This window comes from Zophobas morio, unplaced genomic scaffold (assembly GCF_036711695.1).
Source record: "Zophobas morio isolate AGI-343-1 ecotype UQ-CSIRO unplaced genomic scaffold, CSIRO_AGI_Zmor_V1 ptg000011l, whole genome shotgun sequence".
NCBI lineage: Eukaryota > Metazoa > Arthropoda > Insecta > Coleoptera > Tenebrionidae > Zophobas > Zophobas morio.
Window position 1 is genome coordinate 4,132,843 of NW_026972116.1, and position 27,442 is coordinate 4,160,284.

Genomic DNA, 27,442 nt, shown 5'->3' on the forward strand with positions numbered 1-27,442 from the left:
TTACGTGCTGTGAACACGAAGGAAAGTGGATATTTTTCCAAAAATGCCCGATTTTTTTTTAAATATGTTGTTAATAACATGCATTCAGGACTGATAAAGTACGGCTTTGGAATATGCAAAGTGCAGCGTTCATAATTCACAAAATACGGTATGCATCATTTTTAAACTACGGCGTCTAAATTTACAAAATACGGTGTCCTTCACCCATGCTATCAAACCCTAGTCCTCTCTTTTAATGGCAAGACGCACTCCAGACCTCCTCGTATTGTTTGGTTCTTGCTGGGCAACAGCAACGAGCGAGCACAGTCATCGCTCTTTGGCGGCAAACGTGGAGAAATTTGTATATTGTAACTTTTGTAATTGAAGCATTTTCTACTGTAAATTGTATGTGTCACTAACTTAACTTGGGTCTTGCCAATTTAGCTCCAGTGGTGCAAATGCTTTGTTTTCACGGTGCATTTGCTTGGGTTTTAATTTTGCAACAGTGCATTCTTTGGTTCCGAGACTGAAGTCTCCATGTCGTCAGACGCTCTGGCCTGGAGGGTTCTGCTGGCCCTTAGACGCTGGGTCATCATCCTAAACGGATGAGGTTCATCATCCTAAACGGATGAGGTCAGTCGGCCCTGTATCTATGCGGCTGCGTTCTCCCTTGGGCGTGTGAGCGCTGCGACCTATAGATTTCGTTTCGAGTTCCATCGGTGTGCTTGCTTGGATATTAATTTTGCAACAGTGCATTCTTTGGTTCCGGATTTGAATTCTCCATGTCGTCAGACGCTTTGGCCTGGGGGGGTTCTTTTGGCCCTTAGACGCTGGGTTGCATCGTTCTTTGAGAATGAGGTAAGACGACCTTGGATTTATGCGGCTGCGTTCTCCCTTGGGCGTGTGAGCGCTGCGACCAATAGATTTCGTCCCGAGTTCCATCGGTGTGCTTGCTTGGGTTTTCATTTTGCAACATTCTCAATTTTTGGTGCAATTTCTTCCGGTGGTGTATTGGCTACTAACTTTGCATTTGTATTGTATCTGAATTGTATCTGTATCTGTAGTGTATTCTGTATTGTAGCTAGATTGTAGGTACCTGTATTGTATTTCCGTTGTATTGTACAGTATAACGTTCTATCCCTCATTAACAATTCCTAGCCCTCTCCTTTCCTAGCGAGATCTGCTCCAGACCTTCCCGTGGTTCTTGCTGAGCATCAACTATCGAGGACAGAAAATTCAAATTCAAAACCAGCAAAGTTTCACAAAAATCATGAAAATCGCTTGTTGGTGGCCAACGTGGAGCAAACGAGACTTTTGTAGCTCAACTAACTTTGTTAACTCTATATTCTTAAGGAAAAAAAATATATTACATTTAATTTATTATTTATTAGGACAAATAGTCATTTGCCACGCCGATGCTCATTTTTAGATTAAATGCTCACAAAACGCGTAAATGTTCAATTTGTGTCCGGGGAGATACAATGTTTGCAAGTAGATACACAGTACATCGGGTAGATGCTCAGGTATATAAGATTATTACTCTTTCTAGGTACTTCGTACTTCGCATATGAGTATCTACTCACTTTTATTCATACCACCCAATGTCTCGCTTCAATGTTTGATGATGTTGATTATGAGCACAACGCTGATCAACTTCCGTATCCGAATTACCCATGAAGTAAATCATTGGGATTTGCACCTGAGGTAGTTCGTCGCACATTTGATTGACTTCGTGGACCTATGTCAGCTTGTCGTCTTCTCGGCATTGTAATGAACTTCATAAAACGACACAGAATTATTTTCACAGTCAATCAAATCTGTAAATTTTGTCTTGAGAATTTTAAAATACTGAAAACTTCGAATTGAATCTTCAAATAACGGTAAAGTTTGAGATTTTGTCGAAACCAACAAAATGAATATAGGTAAATAGAATGGCAGATCAAAATTAATAAGAAACTTTCGCAATGCGTAACTAAATTCACTTTAACGAACACTTTTCTTAAAATAAACGACGTTTTTTGTTACGAAAAAACAAACAACGACTTGAAATGCCATAATACTTTTCACAATCGCACGGAAGAAATAGTTTTGTATGACACGTCAGTTAGGCGACAGGTCCGTCAGGAACGCCAACTATTCAAATTCATTCGAAATGGCGATTCCCATGCAAAATTTTAAAATTTGTTTATCTTTTAGATGTCTTATTTTTTATAAATTTTCTTACATATAAACCTTGTCCTGACAATGAGGAACACGTAAAAAAAAGAATCGTCCAATTCGGTGCGGTCGTTCTGAAGTTATGGGCGTACATACATTTCGGCGATTCATTTTTATTAATATAGATAGAATAAAAAAGACTGCATTGAGTTTAATAATTTATCTGTTGGCAATAGAGTTAAAGCATCTAATTAATTGCACATGGAAAACCGAGTTTTAAAAGAAGTAGGAAATGCCGCAGTTGTAACAATAGAAAATATAGACGAAGAAATACAGTATGAAGATAATAAAATTAGTTTTATATTAGTAGGTAGTTTCATATCGCTTGGTGTTACGGTGTGTAGTGTGCATGCAAGACTGTGCTTAAAACTGTAGTAGTTTCAAGAAATAAATTTATTTTGAGATAGGAAGTTGACTGTCAGTGTCGCCTACATCTTCACTGGTGAGTTAGTTCTGTTTGGGATGCTGGAATAGCGTTATATTGTATTTGTTTCTTAAGCAGTCGTACTTAAGGTCGATTTTGGAAAGGTACTTTTTATTATCGTTCTTATAACTTTTTACCAATATCACCCGCTGGAGATACTCTTTTTGTAATCCGCCATAATGGCTATCAAATGCAAGAAATGTGACTTGTACATTCACAGGAATGAAGACTACATTAATTGTAGAAAAAACTGTGGAGACAACCATCATCTTAACTGCGGTAATCTCAGTTTACCTGCTTATATGTCAATGAAGGAAACGGCTTTAGTCAAAACATGGGGTTGTGGACTTTGTAGTCCACATTCTCTTGATACCACAAATAATGCCACTAGCCATTGATTAAATACATACAGATAGACCCATACTAGAAGTTTGAGCAGGGTTGAGAAATTAGGAATAAGGCAAAAGAACACGTTAACTCAGTATGTCAACCATATCAGAGGCGAAACTCATTTCAGTTTTCAAATAGGTTGTTCAATACATTTTTCATTTTTAATGTTTGACTTATTATCAATGACTTTCGCAAAATATACGTTGAGCTGCTTTGATAAGTGGCCCAGGTAAATGCGCTGCAGTGTATCCACGTGATGTCAATCAGTACTAAAGCGGTGGGACACTCACACAAATAACACGCCACGATCCTGTAGCTGTGTTTAAATTTATACAAATAATAATAATAATTATTATTGTCTAATTGTAATTAGACAAAAATAGATAACAAGTATACACGGAAGCCTGAATGAAAATAGCCGAAGCTACGCCGCCAAATGCCAAGCACAGCCGACTGTTTTGCAAGGTGCAAACCCGTTGCTGAAATAGGATATTTCATAACCACGCAGTAGAGATGTACCGACTATAGTCGGCCGGCTGTTCCGCTTTGCTAAAACCGGTTTATAAATGCAACAGACAGTGTGTTGTTTTTGACGTGACAACGTCTTATAAATCGATGGAGCCGGCTGCACGCTCGAAAAAGCATGACTCATGCGCCGTTACATCGCTCTGAGGCGTCCCATGTAAGGCTTGAAGTGCAAGCGAGAACGCGGAACGAGCGACAAAGAGGCACAATCGGCCTTCGCGTTCGGCAACGTTCGCCATCCGTCTCTCTCCTACTTGAGTGAGCGATGCGTCTGCGTGGACAGCTGCTATATTATAGTACATTTACATGTTTTGGTCGAGTATCAAGTGCAGTGAAAAGTGAATGTAGTGTCAATTTTGACGTGACAACGATAATATTTTAAGAATTTTATTTAAATTGTTTCGAACGACGATTTATTTTGCAGAACTGCTTACAAACGCACCATGGAAAAAAAGCCTGACAAACCAGAGGATGTTACGAATAAGCCTTTACCTTCAATGAGTGAACCCATGGAGGTTCAAGATGCTGTAGCATTTACTTTAGCAACGCCATTCGCGCAGCCAATAATCGCTGCTTCAAAATCAAAAGCCCAAAACCATTCCATCAGTATTTTCTTAAGACGTTGTCACGTTCAACTATCGTCAGTAAACCGACTTTGCAGACAACCGAGTTTTTTTTCTATTTCTCTGACTACCTTAAAAACTTGTTTTATTTTAATAAAAGGAATAACTAAAGTTTCTTTGTTTTCCAAAAAATGTGTTAAATTTGTTTGGATAATTTTAACATTTAATTTTTTGTAGTAACTCAGTACAAAAATAAAGAATAACACAATTTAGGGCAGTTTATACAATACTTAACCAATTTTAACCACTTTTTTGGAAAATTTTTGGAAACTTTGACTTCATTTTTCGTGGTTATTAAAAGAGATATCGTGACGGCGATTTCAGAATCGTAACTAGCGGAAGATTATCTACACTTTGACACCAATTTTCGGTCGATTAAACCAATTTTAACCGGTTTTTACAAAGCCGACTAGTCGACCGACTATAGTCGGTATATCTCTACCACGCAGTAAAGTGAAATTCTGCAGGCGAGGACGTTTATTGAAGAATAAGAGGACGCGAAGCGTCCAAGTACTTTTTCAAAGCCCCCGAGTATAGCAGAAACACTTTTATGCTGTGTAATGTATTTTTTAGTCGCTTTTTAAAAAATTTAAGATATACGTCTGTCACAACAAAAAATTGTAAATTTTTACGAATGTGTTTCCTCCCCTACAATTAATTGTTGCCAATTTTTTTTTGTCAGTATCGAAAATAAAACATTAATAAGCAACGATTCCCATCAATTACTTATAAAGTAAAAATGCTTAGTCACTGCAAAAATCTTTGCAAGCTTTGCCACTGAAAAGTGACACTTTCAAAATCAAACTGAGTGTTGACATGACCCGCTTTCTAGGTGATTTCAGAAAAGGGTATATTTTCCGCTGGTCATTGCTTTATTGCTCGACTCCGAGGGGGGGGGGAGTCCGAAGTGCGCACATGACCTGAAAAAGATAGGAGTTGTGCCCTTTTACCGCTCGGAAAATGTCCGAATTGCGCCCACTACCTGATTGCTTCCTTACCGTATTCTTAGACCCAATTAATGCAGGTAAAAAATACTCTCTATTAGAAAATCCAGTGTTTTGTCACATCAATATAGGACGCTTGAATGAGATAGATATAAATGAACATAGAAATAGTAGTTTTACGGAGGTGCCATTTTTAAAGTAATATTACTCTAGACCTACCTAAAATGTACATGTAGAACATACTGAGTTCAATTAGTAGGTAAATTGTGTTAACCTGCTATGTTTTAGGGACTCAAGTTTTCCTCAGTCTGATTGTAAATTCGGGCACCTATTTATATATACTCTACATCAATGCTAATGGGGTGTTGTTTCCTCCTATCATATGGGCACAGAGTGAAAATTTTGAGGAACAACAACAAACGCTTGCAAAATGTTCCTCGCGAAATATAATGATTCATTTACTTTTTGTCACCCTAATATTTTTACCTTTTCAAAGTACTAAAGCAATTTGTGTTTATATAAAAATTTTATTTTCTTTAATGAAGAAAAGCACCATATATATTTAGAAATTATGAAAAAAAAAACGTCCACAACATTTTTACTTGCTTCATGGAGGTAGGTGTGAGATTTCCAGGTAGCGGGCGCAACTCGGAACATTCACCTACAGTTAAAAGTGGGCAATTCGGACATTTTGAGCTCGAGTACACAGGTAACGGGCACAACTCGGATACGTCCCTCTGAGGAAGGGTACCGGTGCAACTACATTCGTGTTTTAAAACAACAAACAAAAATTTGTAAAAATATTATTTGGGTTCTTCATTGCAAATTGTGTGGATTATCACATCATCTGTATCAACAAGTAGCTGTTATTATATTTATTCAGTGTACTGCGTATCTATCCGCTACAAAATTTGATGACTGCGTATTTAATTTATTAACCAGTAGCACTTTGCTGGCACACGATCTGCAATGAATAAACCATTAGTTGTTTTACTGTGCGGAAAAAATCTGAAAAGCAGGACTGCATAATGATACATTTGACATAAACATTGCGTGCTGATTATCGCATAATAATTTATGGTTGTTACTGTTAAAAGATAACTCACCTTCAGCAATAAAAAGGTATATTTTTACCATATACAGGTATATATTAAATTATAATATAGTACCAGATGTTTATCGTAATTAGTTGTCAAATAACAATGTGGCAAATGAGTACCATCTACTCGGTGGTACAGACTGTAGATGATTTTTTAAAAAGTTGATAAGTTAATAATGTTTAAGGTATTCTTCGTTGAGGACGTATACAACTGCTTACTGTCGTTAGATGGAATACTCTATTTTGTAATATATTTATTTTAAAAATTTGATGAGAAAGCCAGTTTTCAAATCAATTTCTCTGAAAATTAGTGTAGTTTTTGATAACATATTAATATGACACACAAATTACAAACGTGTGCTTGTCAGTAAATACCAAAATCAATGTACAAATAGCGCAATTTTGAATAAATTATTAGCTAGCACCTTTTTGTAGAGAGGAAATCTATGCAATATTGCATAATGACACATTATACACGGAGGTTTGCGTGCTGATACCATGGCACGAAACATTACAACACACGATATTCTAGAAATGTATGTTTGTGGCAGTTTTCTAAATGAATGTTTTGATTTGGTGGATGCATCGATCTGCGATAATACAATAGCGCGCCATCGTTTAGGTGAATAAACAAGCAATATTAACCGATTTGATCTGGAAATAGGCAATCGTCCGTATCCACCTTTAAATGTGATTCTCTTTTATCACGAAAAAGTAACTTTATTTGAATCAGAAGTACAGTTTCTCTGTATAATAAAACCTCTTGTACAATATTTATACACAACGTGCTTCATCCATGCAGAATGAGTGTTTTAGTCGAACAACAAATTTTTATCAGGCCTAAATACATTAATTTAATACCGTTTTCCGTATTGCGAGGAAATTAAACGAACCGCTTCTGAGATAATAGATAAAATAAATTGGCTCATACATTAACTGGTTTGAGACAAATGAAAGAATAATATAAGATTTATACCGCAATTTTTCGAGACAAAGTCATCAACTTTTCGAAATGGATGAACAAATAAGTTTTATTAATGTAATTTCTACATCAGTGTCTCGAGTTCTCAAGTTTTACCGCAATTTTTGAGAAGTGTGTCGTATAGTTGTCTTCGAAGGTATCACAAGTTGAGCAGAATTTATGAAAGTTGTTACACATCAGATCACATCAGATGTACCTACTGGAGATCGAACTAAAACATTAGTGCGAGGAGTGTCTACATAAAAAAAAAATAGAACTTCTTGTACCTAATCTTCAAAGTTAATTTGAGACAATAGGTTTTTAAAATCAATTTTGTTATTCACTAAATTATGTAAGAATTTAATAGAAATATACATATATTATTACGTCTATGTTCGAGAAAAGTAACCTGAAATTTTTCTACGAGAATATTTTGACTAAAGCCTGTATGAGGATAGAATCCGTCTTTTTTGAACGCTAGATATTTTATAAATTTTTGCTGAATGTTTTTAATCTATACTTTATGCATAGGTGACCAAACTAAACAACCATAATTCAATTTAGATGTGATTAGACAATTATATAGTGCAATTAAACACTGGATATTTGTGAAATCTTTGCAGTTACGAAACACGAAACCTAGGGTTTTGAAAGCGGTGGCTACTATTGGTGTTATGTGTTCGGAGAAATTTAACTATGAATCAAACAGTACTCCCAAATCTTTAATTGATATTTTACAAATTAGAATGTTATTTTTTTATAATATAAAAAAACATAATCGAACTTTTTGACTTGGTACAATCAGAAATAGCAATGATTTTATAATATAGCTTAAGACCATCGGCAAATAATAGTTTTCTGCAGTTAAGAAGCCCAGGTAAATCATCAATTAATATAACAAATAATAACGGATCCAAATTTGACCCTTGTGGCACTCCAGAAGTTGGAACAATATATTTGGAACGTACACCATGAAATTATACAAACTGAGAGCGATTCCTTAAATATGGTTTGAATAAATCTAATAACGAAGTACTCATTCCAAATTTTTCCAGCTGTAACAAAATGTAATGATTAAAGGAGTCAAATGCCTTACTGAAATCTGTGTAAATTGCATCAGTTTGTATTTGTGTATCCATATTTTCAGAAAGGTATTGACAAAAAGTAACAAGATTGGTGGTCGTTGATCGTTTTTCCATAAACCCATGCTCTGAAGTAGAAATATTCAGTTTAACAGCATTGTAGATGTACTTATCTAATATAGATTCGGAAACTTTAGATAAATTAGATAAGATGGAAATCGGTCTATAGTTAACAATCATGGTCGGATCACTTTTTTTAAAAACTTGGGATGTACGAGCCTGCTTCCAAATGTTGGGAAAGGTTCTGGTTTTTAGAGAAAGATTGAATAACATATAAAGTGGTCTGACAAACACTGAACGACAGTCTTTGATTATAAAATTTGGAATTTGGTCTATACCGGAAGTTAATTTGTTATTTAGCCTTGAGATCGCCTCCATTATGGCTTCTTCACAGATAGATTTTATATTTTTTCGTATTCAAAGGAAGTAGAACCAGTATTATATATATTCTATTTCCATTGTTCTGGGCTATCGAATTTATATACAGGGTGCCGCATCCAAGTCTGGACATAGGGAATTAACATGGCAAGTTGGTTTTTATTTTATAATATCTCCCCAGATCACTTTAAAGCTATTACTGAGTGATGCCTTTGTGGAGGTCGAAGGGGGCTATCGGCCAGTATTTTTTTCAAATCGTTGCATCGCGTTCATTTACTGTAAAAAGGTTTTAAAAATCGTATTTTGAAATTCGCGCCCGATCCGAGTTGTCGCGAAATGTTCCGTCGCAAGGTCGAAGTTCGGCGATCGCGTCTTCAGATTAGCCATGCAAAATGCAAATGTCAAAGTGAAATTAGAAATTATTCTCAGAAATCAACGAACAACTCAAACTGATTTATTTTATCCGGTGTGATGATTATTGTAGGACAAATTAAACGGAATAAATGCACAAATTGATCCATTTATTCGTCATAGTGCGCGACCCCGTCAAACGATTCATCTCGAACTACACTCAGGCTGTATCCAAAAAACCCGAGATGAAGACTTCGAGCAGCTGGTCTTCCTGTAAACCTCATCGACAGCATTCTGACATGTCCTGGGAGCCCTTCAAGCCAGGAATGTACATTCGTACCGAAAAGACGAAGAAGAAGAAGCTCGGGATGTACTCGCGCTGCCTCACTCAGTAATCACTGAACGACTCAAATTGAATTATTTTATCCAATATAACGATTACACTAGTTTACAAATTTAAACTTTTTTTCGTATCCAAAAATAAAAAAAATATTTTTTACTTCTAAATTACTTACTGATAACAAATCCAAAAACAGATTATCCTTATCACGTCAGGTTTTTTCATAAATCAAAAATAATGAACTTTGCTCTTACCTTCACGTTAGTGTCAAACTGATTCATGTTAATACACCATTGTCACATAAAAAATGTCTTCGAGATCGTGCAAAGTAAGTGCAAATCAGTTTTGTTACGTTTATGTAAAATTATAGTACCTAAAGCAAGACCTGTTCAAATATGCTTAAAAAGAAGGTATCAAGGATTTTGGGACGAAAATGTGTTACTGTTGGTCCATTATAAGGGAAACTGTCAGTACTGTAAATAAAAGCAAAGCTACTGTTTATAATTTTTAATTTTCAGTCGTAATGTTTATAATATATACTGGGTGTTGCTTTTATTTGATACAACCCCTGTAACTTCTTTATTCTTAAAGATAAACCTGTATTTCTTTGAGCAAATTTGTATCATTTTAAAAGATGTTTGTGAGGCCAATCTCACATTTTTATTATCACTTCCCGTAGAAAAATCAAAAACAACCAATTATTCTAAAATCAATACTTGAAAAATTTTAAATAAAACATTGATGACAATCTAGTAGCTTGAAAAATTGACACTCATGTTATTTATTTACGTAAATGCTCTTTTAAAATGATACAAATTTGCTCAAAGAACTATATGTTCATATATATTTAAAAATAAAAACGTTACAAGAGTTGTATAAAAGAAAAGAAATACGGGGTATGTTTATATAAATATCTCAAAAACCTGACGTGATAGATTTTTTCTGCTTTCAGATTTGAATTTCCCGAGTCCAAATCCTTTAGATTCAGCTATTTTTGTCTTTGGATATAAAACCTTGTAAACTAGTGTTATTATTGTCGGTCAATTTAAACGGAATAAATGCACAAACTGCACAAAATATTTTATTAGGTTATGTTGGTGGTGCTGGTCGAGTCTTTATTACTAAAACCTCATTAAAATGCCATGTTCTACTGCGATTAGATGAAAAAGCGAGGGCCCGCTTTTCTTATTGTGTGATGATAAGATTTACCATCAAAAGAGCTGGCGCTTTTGAAGAGAACCTTTTAATGAACCATTTAGATAACTACAAATAACAAAACTTAACAATTGTTGATGAATGAAGTAATGAAATATTGTACGAATCTGGAGAAGTATTGCACTATTTTCAAGAATTGCTCAAAAAGACTGCTCTCAGCAGCCGTACAGTAAGTACGCCAATCTTCAAAACTCCTACGCGTGTTGATTAGCATTTGAGTTGAAATCTGAAGACAATATTGCTGGATTGCTTGTTTCAGCGGGTCTCTGTTTGTATAGCTCGTATTGTTCAAATACAGATGCTCGTGAAGAAATCTCCAAAGAGCAAATTGCCAGGGGTTTAGATCTGGCGAATGCACAGGCCAATGGGGCGGTGCACTTTCCATTCCAACATTGCGGTAAAATACTGGTTCAAATAAACAACATTTATGCGAGTTGTATGGCTGGAGATTTGATCCTGCATCTAAAAGATCTGCTGCAGATGCCGCACCCTTCGAGTCCTAGGAAGTATTTGCTGATCTAGCATATTGTCCTACTTCTGAGCATTCAATCCAGATTCGATGAAAAAAGGTGCAATGACATGATGTCTTAGAAGCCCCAGTCACACACTGACAGTTGCACGCCATTGATAACGATGGTCATCGACCACGTGAGGATTGTGTATTGCTCAAATTTGATCGTTCTGACGATTATATCTTCCCTTAAGACAAAAACAAATGTTCCTCAAAAACTCTCCATCAGCCTAGATTTTCTCAAGCGTTCCTTCGTAAAACTCCATACGTGAGTAGTCCTCAGGCTTTAATTTTTTGTCATGATGCTTTTTGAAACTCTTCTATCCCATCTGTTTAAGATCCCTAGAAGACGTCGTGCCCACCTGATAAGAATCAGAGCCAGTGAATTGTTTCTACCACGGATCGTACAGAGCTTGAGATAATCTGATTGGTGCCAATGACACGGCATCCCTTACAACAGTAACTAATTAGTAAAAGTTCTTAAATGCATAATTCAAATTGTGGCGCCAAACATGCACCTGTTAACACCACCTGATTTTATGTAATTTTTATTATCTTTGAAAATAAATGTAACTTTGTTTTGTGAAATATTATTTTTATTTTTGTTGTTGTTAACACAATAAACAAATAAAACAGTAATACAAAAGTTTCTGAATCCCAAAACACATTCGTAATACAGAAAAATATTTTAAAATGTTGATAAGTGAATGTTCTAGATTTCTCTCTCAAAAATTTCTTGTAACGAACATGTTTCCATGCGGCAAAAATTCCAAACCTTTTTACAGTAAATGAGCGCGATGCAACGATTTGAAAAAAATACTGGCCGATAGCCCTCTTCGACCTCCACAAAGGCATCACTCAATAATAGCTTTAAAGTGATTTGGGGCGATATTATAAAATAAAAACCAATTCCCATGTTAATTCCCTATATCCAGACTTGGATGCGGCACCCTGTATACACTACCAAAGTATGTTGAGAAACCATTAACAACTGCATCAGATCCTTCTTGTAGTAAATTTCGTTGATCTGTTTATTAGGTATTCATGACTGATTTTTACGAGAGTTCATGTATGTCCAAATAAATTTAGGGTCATTAGTAACTTTTTCTTCTGTTAAAAGAATAAAATTTTTGTAGAGAAACTTAGACTGATACTTGATACTAGCTCTTAAGGCACAAAAATTGATATAGTCAGTTTGATCACCGCTTTTCTTAAACATTTTATGTAGCCTCTCTTTTTTTAAAGGCACACTAAAGTTAAAATTGTTTTTGTTTTTATTTGCTTAACCTTGAGATTTTGTATTGTTATCGTATTATTATACGAAGGATGCAACGGCAGCTCTTATTTTGAGTTTTATTTCCCTGAAACAGCGGTCTTTAGTTGAACGTGTGACGTCATCCGTTATACGGGCGGCGCGAAGCATAATACGGCGATACAATTCATCTCAAGTTCTCTCTCGGTTAATTATTCATTAAATCAAGATTACCTATTCGTATCTGCATTTACAACTTTATTTACTTTTATTTACTTATACTGTGTATTTTATATATGGTAAGTAAGATTATTTTGTTGAAAATGTGGTAAATGTAGTGTTGCAGTTGCATTGACTCATCATCAATATGGTTTGTTGCTGTGTTGTGGGATGTTCAAATAATCCAAAAAGAGACAAGAATTTTTCATTCCACGCCTTTCCTGATAAAAATAAATATCCCGAAACTTATAAAACATGGTTAGTCAAAATTAAACGTCAGAATTTTTTGCCAAATAAGTATACCCGCATTTGTTCTTTGCACTTTACGGAAGATGATTACGAAAATTCTTTGAAGAAAAAGTTAATGCCGAACATGAAAACGTTGCCATTATTAAAAAACACTGCAGTCCCGTCATTGTTTTTAACAGGCAAATCAACTCCACCTTCCACTAAAATACGAAGAGTTTCAAATTATTTGCGAAAAAAAGAATTAAAAGAAATGTATAGTTCAAATAATAAAGAAATAGCAAGCACTTCAAGTACTTCAACCACTAATAGGACTAGTAAACATCAGTCTCAGACAATGTGTAGAAAGATTGCATATAAAGAAGTGTATAGTTCTTCAGACTCTGAAATGAGCGAACTAAATGATATAGAAAGTAATAATAATAGTAGTGTAGGCATTGGTATACAGTGTGAAATCGGCTTAGAAATATTTAAAAATTATGTCACAAACAAACAAAAAAAATGATCTTGATGCATCTTTTCATGAAGCTGAATGGAGTGATAGTGATGACAGTTCGGATAGCATTGATGAAAAAAGTTCTGAAGGAACCGATTTGGATATGGACAAAAAAGAACTAGACGTTACTGCAAATGATAATATTGTTTCTTTGAACGATTGCATAGTTTTAACTTTTGGACAGAATATTTTACAATTATTTAAAATTTGTCATATTTGTGGAAAACGCGTAAGTGCAGTGACCCATTCAAAACGAGGATCAATGGTAATCATAAAAACTGTTTGCGTAGCTGAACATATTTTTATCTGGCGCTCTCAGCCTATAGAGAATAAATTTTCTGTAGGAACAATAAAACTGTGCGCTGCCATTTATTCTACAGGTCTGAGTTTTGAAAATTTTACAATGTTTGCCAAGGCTATGGGATTATTAACCGTTAGTGCTACAACATTTTATTCAGTAGTTCGGCGTTTTGTAGGACCTGTCATACGCCAGGTTTTCAGTGAGCAAAGGAGTGCAATATTTGCTTCCATAAAATCGGAGGAAAATGTAGAAACAAGAATTAGCGGAGATGGGCAATACGATTCGCCTGGTTTTTGTGCCAAATACGCCACATATTCAATAATGGACCTGAATACAACAAAAGTTATAGACTTTATGGTCATTCAAAAAGGTATGGTTACAGGCGATTTAGAAAAGGCGGCATGTGACAAAATTCTCCATAAATTAATTCATGAAGATTTAAAAATCAGTGTATTTTTGTCAGACAGACATCGAGGCATCCGACATTTATTACGTACTAAGTATTCGGAACTCAATCACCAGTTTGACGTATGGCATATGGCAAAGAATTTGGCGAAAAAAATCAAAACTGTAGAAAAGAAGGCTCCTCTTCTGGCCGCTTGGAAGTCAAGCATCGTCAATCACCTATGGTGGGCAGCACAAACTTGTGGTGGTGATCCAGATTTACTTATAGAAAAATTCTTGTCGGTTCTACACCATATCTGTAATATCCATTCGTGGGAGGGCAACAGGTTTACAGCGTGTCAACATGAACCTATAGCCGAAGAAGATGCAATAGATGTAGCATGGCTATCGCCTAAATCCAACGATTTTACTATGCTGAAATCTATTGTTGACAATAAGCAGTTTCTATGTGATTTACGCCATGTAAATTTATATTGCCATACAGGCGCCTTAGAATCGTATCATAATGAGCGATTAAAGTACTTGCCAAAAAGAAGTCATTTCTCTTATGATGGTATGGTTTTGCGAGGTATGTTAGCAATATTGGACCATAATTTTAACGTATCGAAAGACGTTGTTAGCGACTCTCAAAAGTATTCGAAGATCTCGGGAAAATGGGTGTATCGGAAGATATACAGAAAAAAAAATTATGACTGGAGACAAGATCTCGTAAAAAATGTCTGCAGTTTGGGTGACTACGTTGTCGATGTTGATCAACAAGCGGAATACGCTGGAATGGTACCTGAAAATATTGCACCAGTTAGTAAACCGTCTTTAGATACCACCCGACAACAATATTACTCAAGATTTGGCTCTACTCCTGTTTAGAAAAATCTATGATACTATAGTACTATTCAGTACTAAAAATTGTTATAAAAGTTTATTGTTTATTTTTCTCAAAATTCGCCATGTTAAAGTTACATTTTTAGTTTTCCAAAATTATAACTTTTCTCACTTATTTATTATTTAAATAAAAGATAAATACACGTATAACATGTTCATTTTATTCGTAAATTACAAGTACACTTCGTCTAATCAAAATAATTGGCATCTTCTCCTTGCGTTGGTGTAAATCCAGTGTAATTATTGTCAGCTTCCGGGTATTCTTCTCTAATTTTTTGGATAACACATGAAGGAATGATTTTTCGATTGTGTTTACCTAAAGGAACCCACCCATTTATCCAATAAACAAATACAACAAAATAAATTATTTGTGGTCTCTTTCAGTCTTTCTTTCTCGTAGGAAGAGGCATGCAATAACAAATGATATCGAGCAGCCGTGAGAGTGTCAATATTTAGGACAACTTTTTCAAAAGATGAATGTAACGTAATGCAATCACAGCTACCCATAACAGTGCAAATTTGTTCGAAATCGTTGCAACAAATACTCTCCATATCCGTCTGCATTTGGACACAAAAACCGCAACTGCACCACAACAGATTTCCTGTTCTTCCTTTAAATTTGTCTAAATCTCCCGGATTCTTCTTCTCCAGATTTGTTTGGGAATATCGGGGCTCAAATGAGTAAGGACAAACACCTTCCATTTTAAGAACTTTGTCAATAATGTTGGTTGTTCGTATCGCGCCCGTATAATGCGACCGCAGCAGCTAGTTTGGTGTGTAACAGATGACGTCACGCGAGATTTTAAAATCGCTGTATCTCGGAACTCCTTCGTCAAAATAATACACAACTTGCGGGAGCCGAATCGGTATTTACGCTGCTACATATTGCGACTAAAAACGAAAAATCGATTTTTTTAACTTTAGTGTGCCTTTAAGTAGATTTTTAATCAAGTCAACGCTAAACCAAGGAGGATATTTGAATGAAGGTTTATTATATTGAACTACATGAACAGTTTAATCTAATATTTTATATAAAGCATCATAGAAGACTTGACATGCTGCGTTTATCTCAGAGAATTTGTTTAAAAAGGTCCAATCAGTTTGCAGCAAAAGCTCATACAATCGAGGAAAGTTGGCTTTTTTGAAGTTGCATTTTTTATGAATTGCATTGACCTGAAAGTTGTTATATTTTATCTGCTTGAATAGTTAATTGTACGGACAATGTTGGATGATAATTGTCTTCTTTTATAAGCGGAAATTTCTTAGTGACTGAGCACTTTTCAATATTAGATAAGACAAGATCTTGAACCCGACCGAGAGAATTAGTTACATAATTATATTGCGTGAAATTAAAAAGTTTTTCATAGTTATTAATTAAGATGACGCGTTTGTCATTTTGATGGTGAGTATTATATTCAGGAATATTGAAATTTCCTAACAGTATAATATGATTATCATATATAAAAGGGAGATGTGACAGTAAATCAAAAAAAAAATTCTTATGGAGTAAGTTCAGTGCCTGGAGGTATGTAAGCAACAAGTATTATTAATTTAGTATTAGGCGAACATGAAATTTTGACACCAACTATATCAATTGTTGGAACACACTCAGTAATACAATGTAGATCTAACTTTTCACAGGCTAACGCATGACTGAATGCTAATAGTGCCCCACCATCTCTAGTAGAATCAGAAAAAAGTTCCGAATTAGCGAAATCCTCAGTCATCCACGTTTCGGTTAATCCAATTATTATGTTATAATTGTCAGCAGAAACAGAAAGATTGTTAAAGAAATTAAGCGTTTTTATGCGAAGTCCCCTAACGTTTTGATAATAATAAATATTTTAATTTCGTTTATGGCATTTGGGCGAAGTTAGTTTAGAGATTTTTGAATGGTAGGTATACCACGAACATATTTTATGAAAAGATTTTCTTCTCCGTTCTCCAGTCTTTGTTGAATTTGGTCCTTTAATTCATTGTAATAGTGACATTGTCGACTTGTGAAACTCGAATTGATTGAAAGCGAGGGTTACCTTCAATATTTGCACAATTTTTTTTTATCAGACTCAGTAGGTTACCTACTTGTTGGTCGCCTTTGCGTGTAATTTTAATAGGACGCGACTTTTTGGGATTTGCTTTAAATTTGCCAAGACGAGACGGAAGAAGAATCTGTAATTCTGGAGTTTGGATTGGCGTTAACAAATTGCGAAAAATCAGATAGAAATTCGGAATCCTTTTCTCTACGATTTTTCAATCTTGGGAGGAATCCTGCTCGGAAATACCATAAAATACAATATTATTTTTCCACTTTTTTTGTTCAGATACCTCTTGGACCACAGCTTCAAATTGATAAGAGTTATGCGGAGTTTTTGTATTATTAGAACTCAATAATGTAATTTGTTGTTTTAATTTGTCTACTGTTTCAGTAAGTTTTTTTTAGAGTGGCTAATTACCCAGGGAGTATAATGCAACAATTGCACGACTCTCCCTTAGAGTTAGAGTTTATATTACATTTTTCATATTTCCTTTCATAGTCTTAGAGACATCAAATCGATTTTTAGTAATACCCACACATTTAATATGATGATGCAATGTGCATGGATTACATTTTATTTCAGGTACTGCGGGTGTTATTGCGCCCTTGCATGTTTCACAAGTAACTGTCATGGTGAATTCGTATTAACTGTGAGTTGTATACAAGGTCATTGGGAAATACATGCAAAAAAAAAAAGGGGAATAGCTCACAATATGATTGTCACTGGATAAAATTCACGGCCCTAAGTGGTAGCAGTGTCTATAGTATTTCCACCGATAGATTAGCTGACAGAAAAGTCACCAAATAGACCGCTATAAAAAGTAGTGCCAAAGGCGCTTTATTTGAAATATAAGTAGATTTGAAAATAATGTTGAACTACGTAAAATTACTTTTAATAATAATACAATTTATTTGCAACAGACAATATTATCTACACTGGAACATACACTTCGAATAACATTACGTACTTTATATTGAAGTAACAACCTCTGTAGGGCATCTTAAATTAAAATTTTCCTTCTTGATAAAAGAATACGCATTGGCAATCATTTTCTGTGCCAGGATGTTGTCAACAACAGTCATATTGCACCGGGTTGAAGAGGGCTACAATATATAATGGTATATAATTATTGCACAGAATAAATCAACAACACACTCTTGCGTAATTATGAATTTTATTCGTAATGTTTTCCATGGGGTCCATATGAAACGTTTTTTGACACAAACAACTTAACCTAAAATGTCCAAACTTCAGCCACTATACAAAAAATAGCACAAAGGTCTATAATATCATACCTAACAAATCAAAGCAAGTAAAAAAACACAAACACTAAACGCAAAAAACACACTTTTTAACTTTTCGAACCAAAATTTTAAATTAACGTCAATCAGTTGATCGTCCAAAACACAGGTTAAACGAAACCGGCCGACTGGCGCAGGCATAGAGGCGTAGGAAATTCGTTGCGCGGGAAACGAAACGTTGGTTGCCAACTTAAACTACAACTCTTTAACAGCTTTAACCGTATAATGTTAGTATATTTTGGATTCTCCGATTGGCGATTGTGAATTCAAAATTTTCCAATCTATCGCTGGAAATAGTATAGAAAAAAATATTTTAAATTAAATGTAAATTGTTATACGCGCCGCTGGTAATGTTTCGTGACTCACATAAATTACTACAAGAATGGGACAGAGCGACTCAGATTAAGAACCAAAAAAGTGACTTTATCAGGCACTTTTTTTTAATCACAACGTGAAAAACACGAAAAGGGCCAGTCAACATCGAGCGGTCGGTGAAATCCGTTTATGGTGCAGTTTTCCAATGCAGAGTGTGTCGATATGGTAATTGGTGTGCGCGAACATTTGCATCAGTGGTACAGCATCTCCAAGATCATGGTACCTTCAACCTCAACTCACGATCGTGGCCGTGATAGAACAGAAAGAAGAAGTTGGATTTTCACAACTTGTAATGCATCCTACATTAAAAGAACACGGTCACATCCATACCATGTTGACAAAGTGCACGGTTTGGAGTCCACTGATTGTCCACGTTGTGTAACTCACTTTTGGTCGGATGGAACTCCACATAGTCGTCAACAAGTACGATTTCAAGAGACGGTTTTCGAGAAACGTGTATTGGTTGGATGAAACAATTCGTTTGTGGAAATCAACAGTGTCCATAAATAATCGAAGAGCTTCAACATGTGAAAGTGGCAGCCGCTACTCCGGTGTTTTTTTACCTATCAACAAATCTCTTGCGACGCTCTGACGCCTGTATTGCTAGTCAAGGACAACATTTTCAACATTTCTTACAAAAAGGTAGTAGCATTCTAAGTTGCTCTTATTTCTGTTCCAATAAACAATGTAAAATCGTTGTGACAAGGACCAAACATCCGTCAGAATCAAAATTACTAAAAAACTTTCACACTGACCTTTAACGATGAATAAGTAAATGAATGAACGAATGATAAGCAGCAAAAAGTCGGTTTTACTTTTAAATGAAACTGAAAGTGTTTAGGTCGTTTTTATTCGAACGTTTTTCCAACTCTGTTTACAAGGTGGCTCAGTGCCTTCGTATCGAGGGTGGTTCATGGGGGTTTTGCCCCATTCGATTTTTAATTTATTTTTTCTATATTTCGGCTCTACTAGGGTGGGGGATGCCGTGGTTAAAATATTTGCATATATTTCGCAGTCACCCTGGGTATATGTGACTTTATGAATAGGATGCATTATAAACCGCAACTATAAGACCTTGTAAAATTTCAAAAGAAATTTGTTTTAGAGTAATCTGAAAGATTTCATTAATATTTTCTTTGCAGGAAATAAATATGATAAGCTTACATGCATTAATCATAGCTTCATAACAACCCTAAATTTTATGAATCATACGATATTTTTCTCTTACACTGTCCACTATCCAGACTCCCAGGAATGTGTAGGTAGATGAACTTTAAGTTACAGAATCTTCCAGAACCAGAGAGCCGATGCACAGAAAACACCAAAAAAAAAAAACATAAAATTATACATTCGTCAAAACGATTCTATTACAACACTGTCTTTAGCTATCGCTTTGCAAATAAAACTTCTTAGTTTCTGACAAAGTTGATGTCTTGCAGAGTAGAAGACAAAACTGACAAGTTTTGCCTCGTAGGCGTTTTAGGTCTTGGCAAGAAGTATCCAGGCGAAACGTGAGAATAAAATAAAAGTTTGTTAGCGATCGAAACAATCTGGTGGGATTGTATAATAGTATATTAAAGAACGAGTTTCATAAGGCAAATATTGAGGCACGAATCCAAGTTTATAGAACGAGCGGCGAAGCCGCGAGTTATATAAAGGATGAGTGCCTCAATAGCCTTATGAACGAGTTATTTATACTATTTTTTCTACCGCACACGTTTTTTCCCAAAATTTAATTGAAATTTGCATTTTTTTTGATCTGGGGACTTTTGTCGTGGTTGGTGATGGGTTGGTCTGACACTAACCACGAAATATTTGAGGTTCGAATTTTCACAACAACAACTGTAATTCGAATCAATTCGAGTTTTTGTAATTTAAAATTGGTTAAAATGTCTTGCGAAGAAGTTACGCGTCCGGAAACATGGGAAATTTTAAGTTTACATTTGCCACTGACATTCACCTGACATTTCTCGTCATGGCTACCAATCTTACCGATCTAAATTACACCAGATCTATTAAAGAACGCCATTCCGCTATTAACGAACTGCTGTGACGTCATTTGCGTGCGTTAATAGCTCTATTAGAAAACCAAAAAACGTGGGCGGTAGAAAAATATAACTAAGGAGGTTAATGTAAAATTCAGTTGGTTTGTATAAGGAAGTGCGATGTAGGTGTTTAGTAGGTACTTTCATATTTTCAAACACTTTTTTTTTTAAAACGTTCATGGTTCGATGCATGCTAACTTTTATCTTTCACAATTGTAGAGGACTTTTCCGGTTGCTACAACTACAGCTTCGGCATCATTTTATTGTAAGCTTGTTCCTGGAAACGGAATTTCATCATATGAATGCTACATACGTTCAGTGGTGGTGATCTTTTCTGAATGATCCGTGCTTTGTTGACGGAATAATAAAAGGATCAAACGAACTATTTTGTGTTTTATTGTTGTATGTACAAGATGATAATTACAAGTTGAGATTCACCTTAATAATTACACAGTAGAACGATTTTATAAAAATATGAATAAAATGTTAGAATAGTTAACAATTTTTCATCTGAAGTAATATTGCCAAGATTTGATTTTGAAAGTTTCCAATACGATTCTGCATTTCAACCAAGTTTGCCGTTGCATAAATCAAAAATTACACAGTTGTGAGCGAAATATATTCCTGTTACGGATTTTAAAATTTCACATAAAACAGTCTGACTCGGTATAAATTCTTAGGATAAAAGTTTACAACCGAATGGAAAGGTGGCATTGAAAGTTCACATCGAGGGTGTGAGGAGCAAAGACAAACCGTGGATGAGCAAACGAAACAGACTCGAATAAAAATTTGATAATGATAACAATAAATCTACATAATATCAACATGTAATAATAGTTACAATGAATAATGCTAGAATTATCTAGAGTGCTTTAGTCTATTAAATATCAAACCGGTCACACTATATACAAAATGGACGTTCATCGAATCCCTCGTCACACTCACAACCTTTTATGTGGCAACATTTTATGTCCAGTTTAGCACCAGAAATAAAATAAAAATCCTGTTCATTGATTTGAATAATATATCACCTCCTGAGTTCACTAAAATTATGGTTTAATATTTACACCGAGTTAGTACCACTAGTTCGTTACATGAGCGTATCGTTGATTGATATTTATTAAGGACAGCGTAATCATCTTACTGCGGTGACCACCAACAGAGAGAGCGACGCCAAAAGCGCCATCTGACGTCGAACGCCCGCCCGACTCGTCTGCATCGCTGCCGGGTGCTCCCCTGGAACAAATTACTCTCATTTATTACACTGATAATAAATAAATTATGTCGAATGGCCGGCCAAGAGAGATGAGGACGTGCTCTATTGCTCTTTTATTGACCGTTTCACCGACCTCAGATTTGGTGCGAACACATCCTTGTTGCGAGGCTATTTATTGACCCAATTGCCAACTTTAACCTCACACAATGAGTTGCAATTTTTACACAAACGCCTTTTGAGAACAAAAAGGCGAATGCGAAGGGTTATTACAACGCAAAAGTCGTTATTCAGTATTTCTTAAGAGTGAAGTTGCGTCTATTTACTTCCAACTTATTATTTAAATGCTTTTACTGTGATTAGACTGCAAACTACAAAGAAGTTTCTTTATTCAACTACATTTGATTGAAGTTCTAGATGATGGAACAAATTAAAACTGAATTAAACAAGTCAATAATTTTAGTTCAAATGAATGAATCTGTTAATGTAAATAAAATTATGCCTAACTTTTCAGCTGTTGTACTTTTATACTTTTCTTTTACGTACCGGCATCAGAATAAATCGTATCCGAATCAACATAAGATAAATTTGGTCTCAAATTTTCTTCCATTGTCTTCTCACCACTTTATCGCTGTTTTTCTCTTACAACATTGTTTTTTATATAATATATTATTCATGACTCATGAGTCTCACGTGACTCAGACTACATTAATTATTAATTACGTTTAAGTTAATATTTTCTTTACCGGATAATGCTCTTTTAGTGCTTTTATTCAGGTAATTAATTGTTTCTAACATCGTAGATGGCTTAAAAAAGGTTATAGTTGACTTAGGTTGTAGGTGCTTACCTTGCAACCGACATTCAAAATTTTTTGTAGTGAAAAGGAGACTACCGATTTTCTGTTTTTGTTTATCGTAATGTGTAAATATGATTTCTGGTGATATTTGTGGGGTTATTGACGTTATAGTTAAATAGTTGTAAACTATCATCAATGTCATTTAATTTTAATTTCTTAATTATTATTCATCAACTGTGAATCATGAAAAGTATGTATATTACAGAATGAAAAGTAAAGTTAGTAAAAGGAAGGAAAATTAAATAATTAGCGAAATAAGCCAAATGGCCAACGTACTGTCACCAACAGTACCTTATTCAAATTACCAAATGGGTTGCAAGATTTTGAATCCAGATTGGACACGTGTAACTCGAGTCGACTATAGAACGATAACGATCAATTTGCTGTTATCAAGCTTCAAAACTAGTCAGCAGATTTATTTGCATTGAAATTGTAAATGAAAGATAAAGTCGTAAACCTTCGGTACGTCAGGAAGTTATTAAAAATTTCAGGGAATGCGTGCATAAAATTTATAAACCTCTTCAACAAAGTTATTCCAGAAACGAAGAGTATCACTATGTAATAACATCAATCCAAGAATGTTGCGGAATATTTCTGAAAATATGTAAAGAAACGTGGAGCGCAACACCAGGCATTTTAAGGCTTTTATCTTAAAATGAAATGAGAATGATTGAATTTATTTTTGTGCTGTGTATAATTATTCTTTTTCAGTTAAATTTGTTTCGTGATACAGTTTTATTTCATTAAATAATCCGCCGGTAATGTGTATTTTATGTTCAAGAGTTCACCGGTTACGACAAATTTTTAAATTATTTAAATGAGCTTTGTTTTTTTAACCGAATAAACATCAATTGTGTGCCGTGTTTTACGCAGTGAAATAAATTAATTAAATAAATAAGGTACACTCAGAAATGTAGGCGGCAAATTTCTCAAGCCACTGCGATGCAAGAAACATTTGTAATAACTCTATTTTATATATATATATATATATACATAAGTTTTGTATTAAGTGGCACCCTGTAGGATGAATGTAATTGTGACGCCCGGTGTATATACTGATTTGATAAATAATGTAAAAGAAGCACAATCAAAATCAATAGTAATAAGGCACCCATCTGTATATAAATTGAGACAATCAATGCTTTCGTGGCACCTTGCGTTGTTGCCACTTTTTTATGTTCATCCAAACAAACATATTACAATACCTTAGGTGCTTCGTACCCACTTATCGTAAATTTAGTACATTTTGGCAGCATAAGCTAAGAGGGAATTTGCACAAATATTGTTATTATTAGTATTTTAAAAAATAAAATACCGTAAGAGACTATGCTGGCATAAAAATTTGATAAGCAAATCTTAATTAAAATGCGAAAAATAATATGAGAAACAGGTTGTGTAAAACAGCATGCCTGCGTTGATATAGTTTTTTTAATTCAGCATAGTTTTAATTTTAAGCATGATTTCAAAAGGAAAGACATTTAAAATCCTATAAAAAAATTGGTCCCTGGCTCCTGAAGTACAATGAAACATATCGAGCATATTCGAATGGGCGCACCCTCAGAGGCGTCCGTCATCGTTTCTCTGTCATAGTGAACTTTTCTACCTGTACCTGTTCAAATTAGTGCCTAATCGAATCATCCGTCCAGACCAATTGCCGATTTTATTTTGTATGTACCTTTCAATAACATCCCGTATAATTCTTATTTTAACATTATTATTATTATTATTATTATCATAAAGACATGTTTTTCAAATTTTCGAGGAAATGGGATGACTGGTTCTTAATTTGACCAATAAAAACTTGTAATGAAGTCATTAACATGGATAATACTTGTCACAGCACAAAAGAAAAGTAGTCACAGCGTATTACCAGTGCAAGAAAAAACAGCGAGACGTACATCAACTTGGATTGGTGGAATGTAATACTAAAAAAAAACTGTATTGAATTCCTAAAGTTTTCTGAGAAAATGGAGTGAACCGTTCCTGATTTAATCAATAAAATAAACTGACTCATTCATTAATTTTTTTGAGACACCCCGCTTAAGGAAGTCTAAAAAATATTCATGCAGTCATAAATCACAAGATATAGTATATTTTCCACATCTAAGAAGGATTTATTCAACAATATTTTGAGGTGACGTCATAAATTTTTTCGGGGTGATGAGCAAATACATTTTGATAAAAAATTACCATGCTGTTGATAACTTTAAAATATCTCCAAGATTTCAAAGGATTGGGTTTAGCAGTTCCTGATTAAATCAATAAAATAAATTCATGCATTCATTAATTCTTTTGAGTCACCCTGTATCCGCAAATCCAAAAAATATGCCAGAAATGATAAATTACAATGACAGACTCATCATATTTTGTACAATTTAGATAGTATTTATTCGGCAAAATTTTGAGCTGACATCATTTTTTTTAGGGGATAATAAATAGATTTTGTTTATATATACTATATATTATATTTATCATGCTTATCATATTTTCAGTTAGCCTGTATAATCAAATCCAAAAAATATTAATGGAATGATAAATCACAAGTATAGACTCATTATATTTGGACATTTTAGATAGAATTTATTCAGCAAAATCTTGAGCCGACGTCATCAATTACAAAGTTTATTATGCTTATCATAACTTTAAAACATCTGCAAGATTTCAAAGCATTCGGTTTTGCAAATTCAAAATTAAATTGCAAAATGTTGTCTTATAATTGTGACTTTTTTTCCAAAAATCTGGACGTTTTGGATAAAAATTCAGGACGAAGTCATAAACCATTGTTATTTAATACAATTTAAAACCCATTTACTATGTGCAATTTTGAAACGACGTCATCACACAATTGTGGTGGGGATGATTTTGGTTAGCGTTTTACCATCCACATGATTTCCTAATGTAAATACAAAATTTGACAACAATTGGCCCAGTACTTTCGGAGATTACCTGTCTAATAAAAATCGGGACACCAGGCAGAGACATATTCCTGCATGTGTAATTTAAGAATCCATGTTGACTTTTTACGCTCCACATTTTTGTGAAAAATTAAAAATTGTATTTTACAGTTTAACTTTGAAATTGCTAAACCGAATGCGCTGAAAACTTGCAAACGTTTTAAGGTTATAAAAAGCCTAATAAATGATTACTCAAAATTTACTTATTTATCACCTCCCCAAAAAATTATGACGCTATATCATATAATTCTGCCGAATAAACATTTTAAAATTTTAGAAAATGACATACAGCTGCATGTGTTATTTATAAATCTGTGTTGAGTCTTTACCCTTGATTTACCTAGATATTTGAAAAAAAAAATCAAAATTGTCTAACAATATTATACAAATTAACTTCCAAATTGTAAAAGCTGAATGCTGTGAAATCTTGCAAATATCTTAAGTTTATTGGAAGCATGGTTATCGTCAATCAGACTTTGTCCATGATCTTATAATCTTGCAGGATAAATGTTCTTCAAATTTATGAGTGTTTTTGGGAAAAAACTGAATGTGATTAATTAATTAATCAGTCCTCTCTTCTGCTTTGAAAAGAAAAAATCACTTTAATTTTCTTTTACTTGTTCCTCACTTGTAAACATCAATTTACCAAGTCACTGTATTCACCATGAAAATGTCACTTAACTGGCTATAGCCTGTAAAAAATGTTACTGGCTGCCAGTAAAATCATAGTAAAATATTTACAGCCCTGGTCGTGTTGATACCGCCATGTATTTTAAACATTTTAAACTATTATAAGTTGAAATGACAGCCAAAATTGATTCAGGTAAATTTTCACTTACAATTGCTGCTTCCTCAGTAATATAGCTTGCGCCACACTCATTTCAATACGTCTAAAGCTCATACGATGTTTCTTCAAATATTGGACCTTCTAGAGGTTTTAATAATTTATAATAGTTATTTACAAGTGAGAAACAAATCAAATATTGAACAATACACGCAAGGTAACGGGTTTTTACTGACTCCAGAAGGTGACTGGCTCACCTGCGGCTCGCCAGTCATATCCTTCTGTCCGCCAGTAAAAACCCTTTTACCATGCTAGTAATGTTAAATACTATTAACAGCTGATGCTTGTAATCTGAACTTGTTAGTTGTCTAATTACATAAACAGTCGAAGTTAAACTTGTACTGAGAAACTGAGAATATCTACATTTTTTCCTGTTGGGTATCTACGATCCAGGGGCTGTGGGATCTTAATTCGGCCGCTGGTTTTTACTTTGTGGAGGTTATCACAGTGATTGGAACAATTACTTCTAAAAAGTAATGCATTACTTTAGCAAATACTTTTTGCACTTCGAAAAATTTGATGAAGATACAATTATAGATATTTGTTGTATGGGTCCAAAGGGAAACAAACGTGTTAGAACGAAAAAGGCAGTGAGTGATTTATTTTACTAACGCCTTTGTTGCATACACACATCAGTAAATAAAATAAAACAAGTAGTAAATACTTCACGTAAGAGGACTATATTAATAATTTAAATTCAATAATAACTGACATTCAAAATTTTCGTCAGCTAAGTTTTGTCTTAAAAACATCCGCGCCAACACTAAACATCCTTTCTACTGCGGCGCTAGATGGAAGTGTTGTGGGGCAATATGTTACATATATTACCAAAAATTGAAAACCCAATTCTTTTGCGTCTAATTTCATTTCACTCTAGCTACAAATAAAAGTTCGATGCCAACTGCAACAACTTTTAA

General features: G+C 34.4%; 3 protein-coding genes across 6 annotated transcripts in view; 1 reads left to right on the forward strand and 2 right to left on the reverse strand.

Moving 5' to 3' along the window:
• Positions 1–6,036: 6,036 nt before the first annotated feature.
• Positions 6,037–8,682, reverse strand: LOC135127296 (uncharacterized). Its single transcript, XM_064053740.1, has 4 exons — positions 8,597–8,682; positions 8,259–8,548; positions 8,150–8,217; positions 6,037–6,066 (listed from the first exon to the last, which is right to left on the reverse strand). The coding sequence occupies exons 1-4, from the start codon at positions 8,680–8,682 to the stop codon at positions 6,037–6,039; spliced, it is 474 nt and encodes a 157-aa protein (XP_063909810.1).
• Positions 8,683–13,153: 4,471 nt separating this feature from the next.
• Positions 13,154–14,885, forward strand: LOC135127297 (uncharacterized). Its single transcript, XM_064053741.1, has 2 exons — positions 13,154–13,256; positions 13,345–14,885. Exons 1-2 carry the CDS (start codon positions 13,154–13,156, stop codon positions 14,883–14,885), a joined length of 1,644 nt encoding a protein of 547 aa, XP_063909811.1.
• A 6,199-nt stretch (positions 14,886–21,084) lies between these two features.
• Positions 21,085–27,442, reverse strand: part of LOC135127424 (hemicentin-1-like) — a 314,503-nt gene continuing 308,145 nt past the window's right edge. For all 4 annotated transcript variants that reach the window (XM_064053866.1, XM_064053865.1, XM_064053867.1 and 1 more), the window contains one exon: positions 21,085–21,893. In XM_064053866.1, coding sequence (XP_063909936.1) covers positions 21,793–21,893 — 101 coding nt within the window. In that variant the 3' untranslated portion in view covers positions 21,085–21,792. The remainder of the gene's footprint in view (positions 21,894–27,442) is intronic.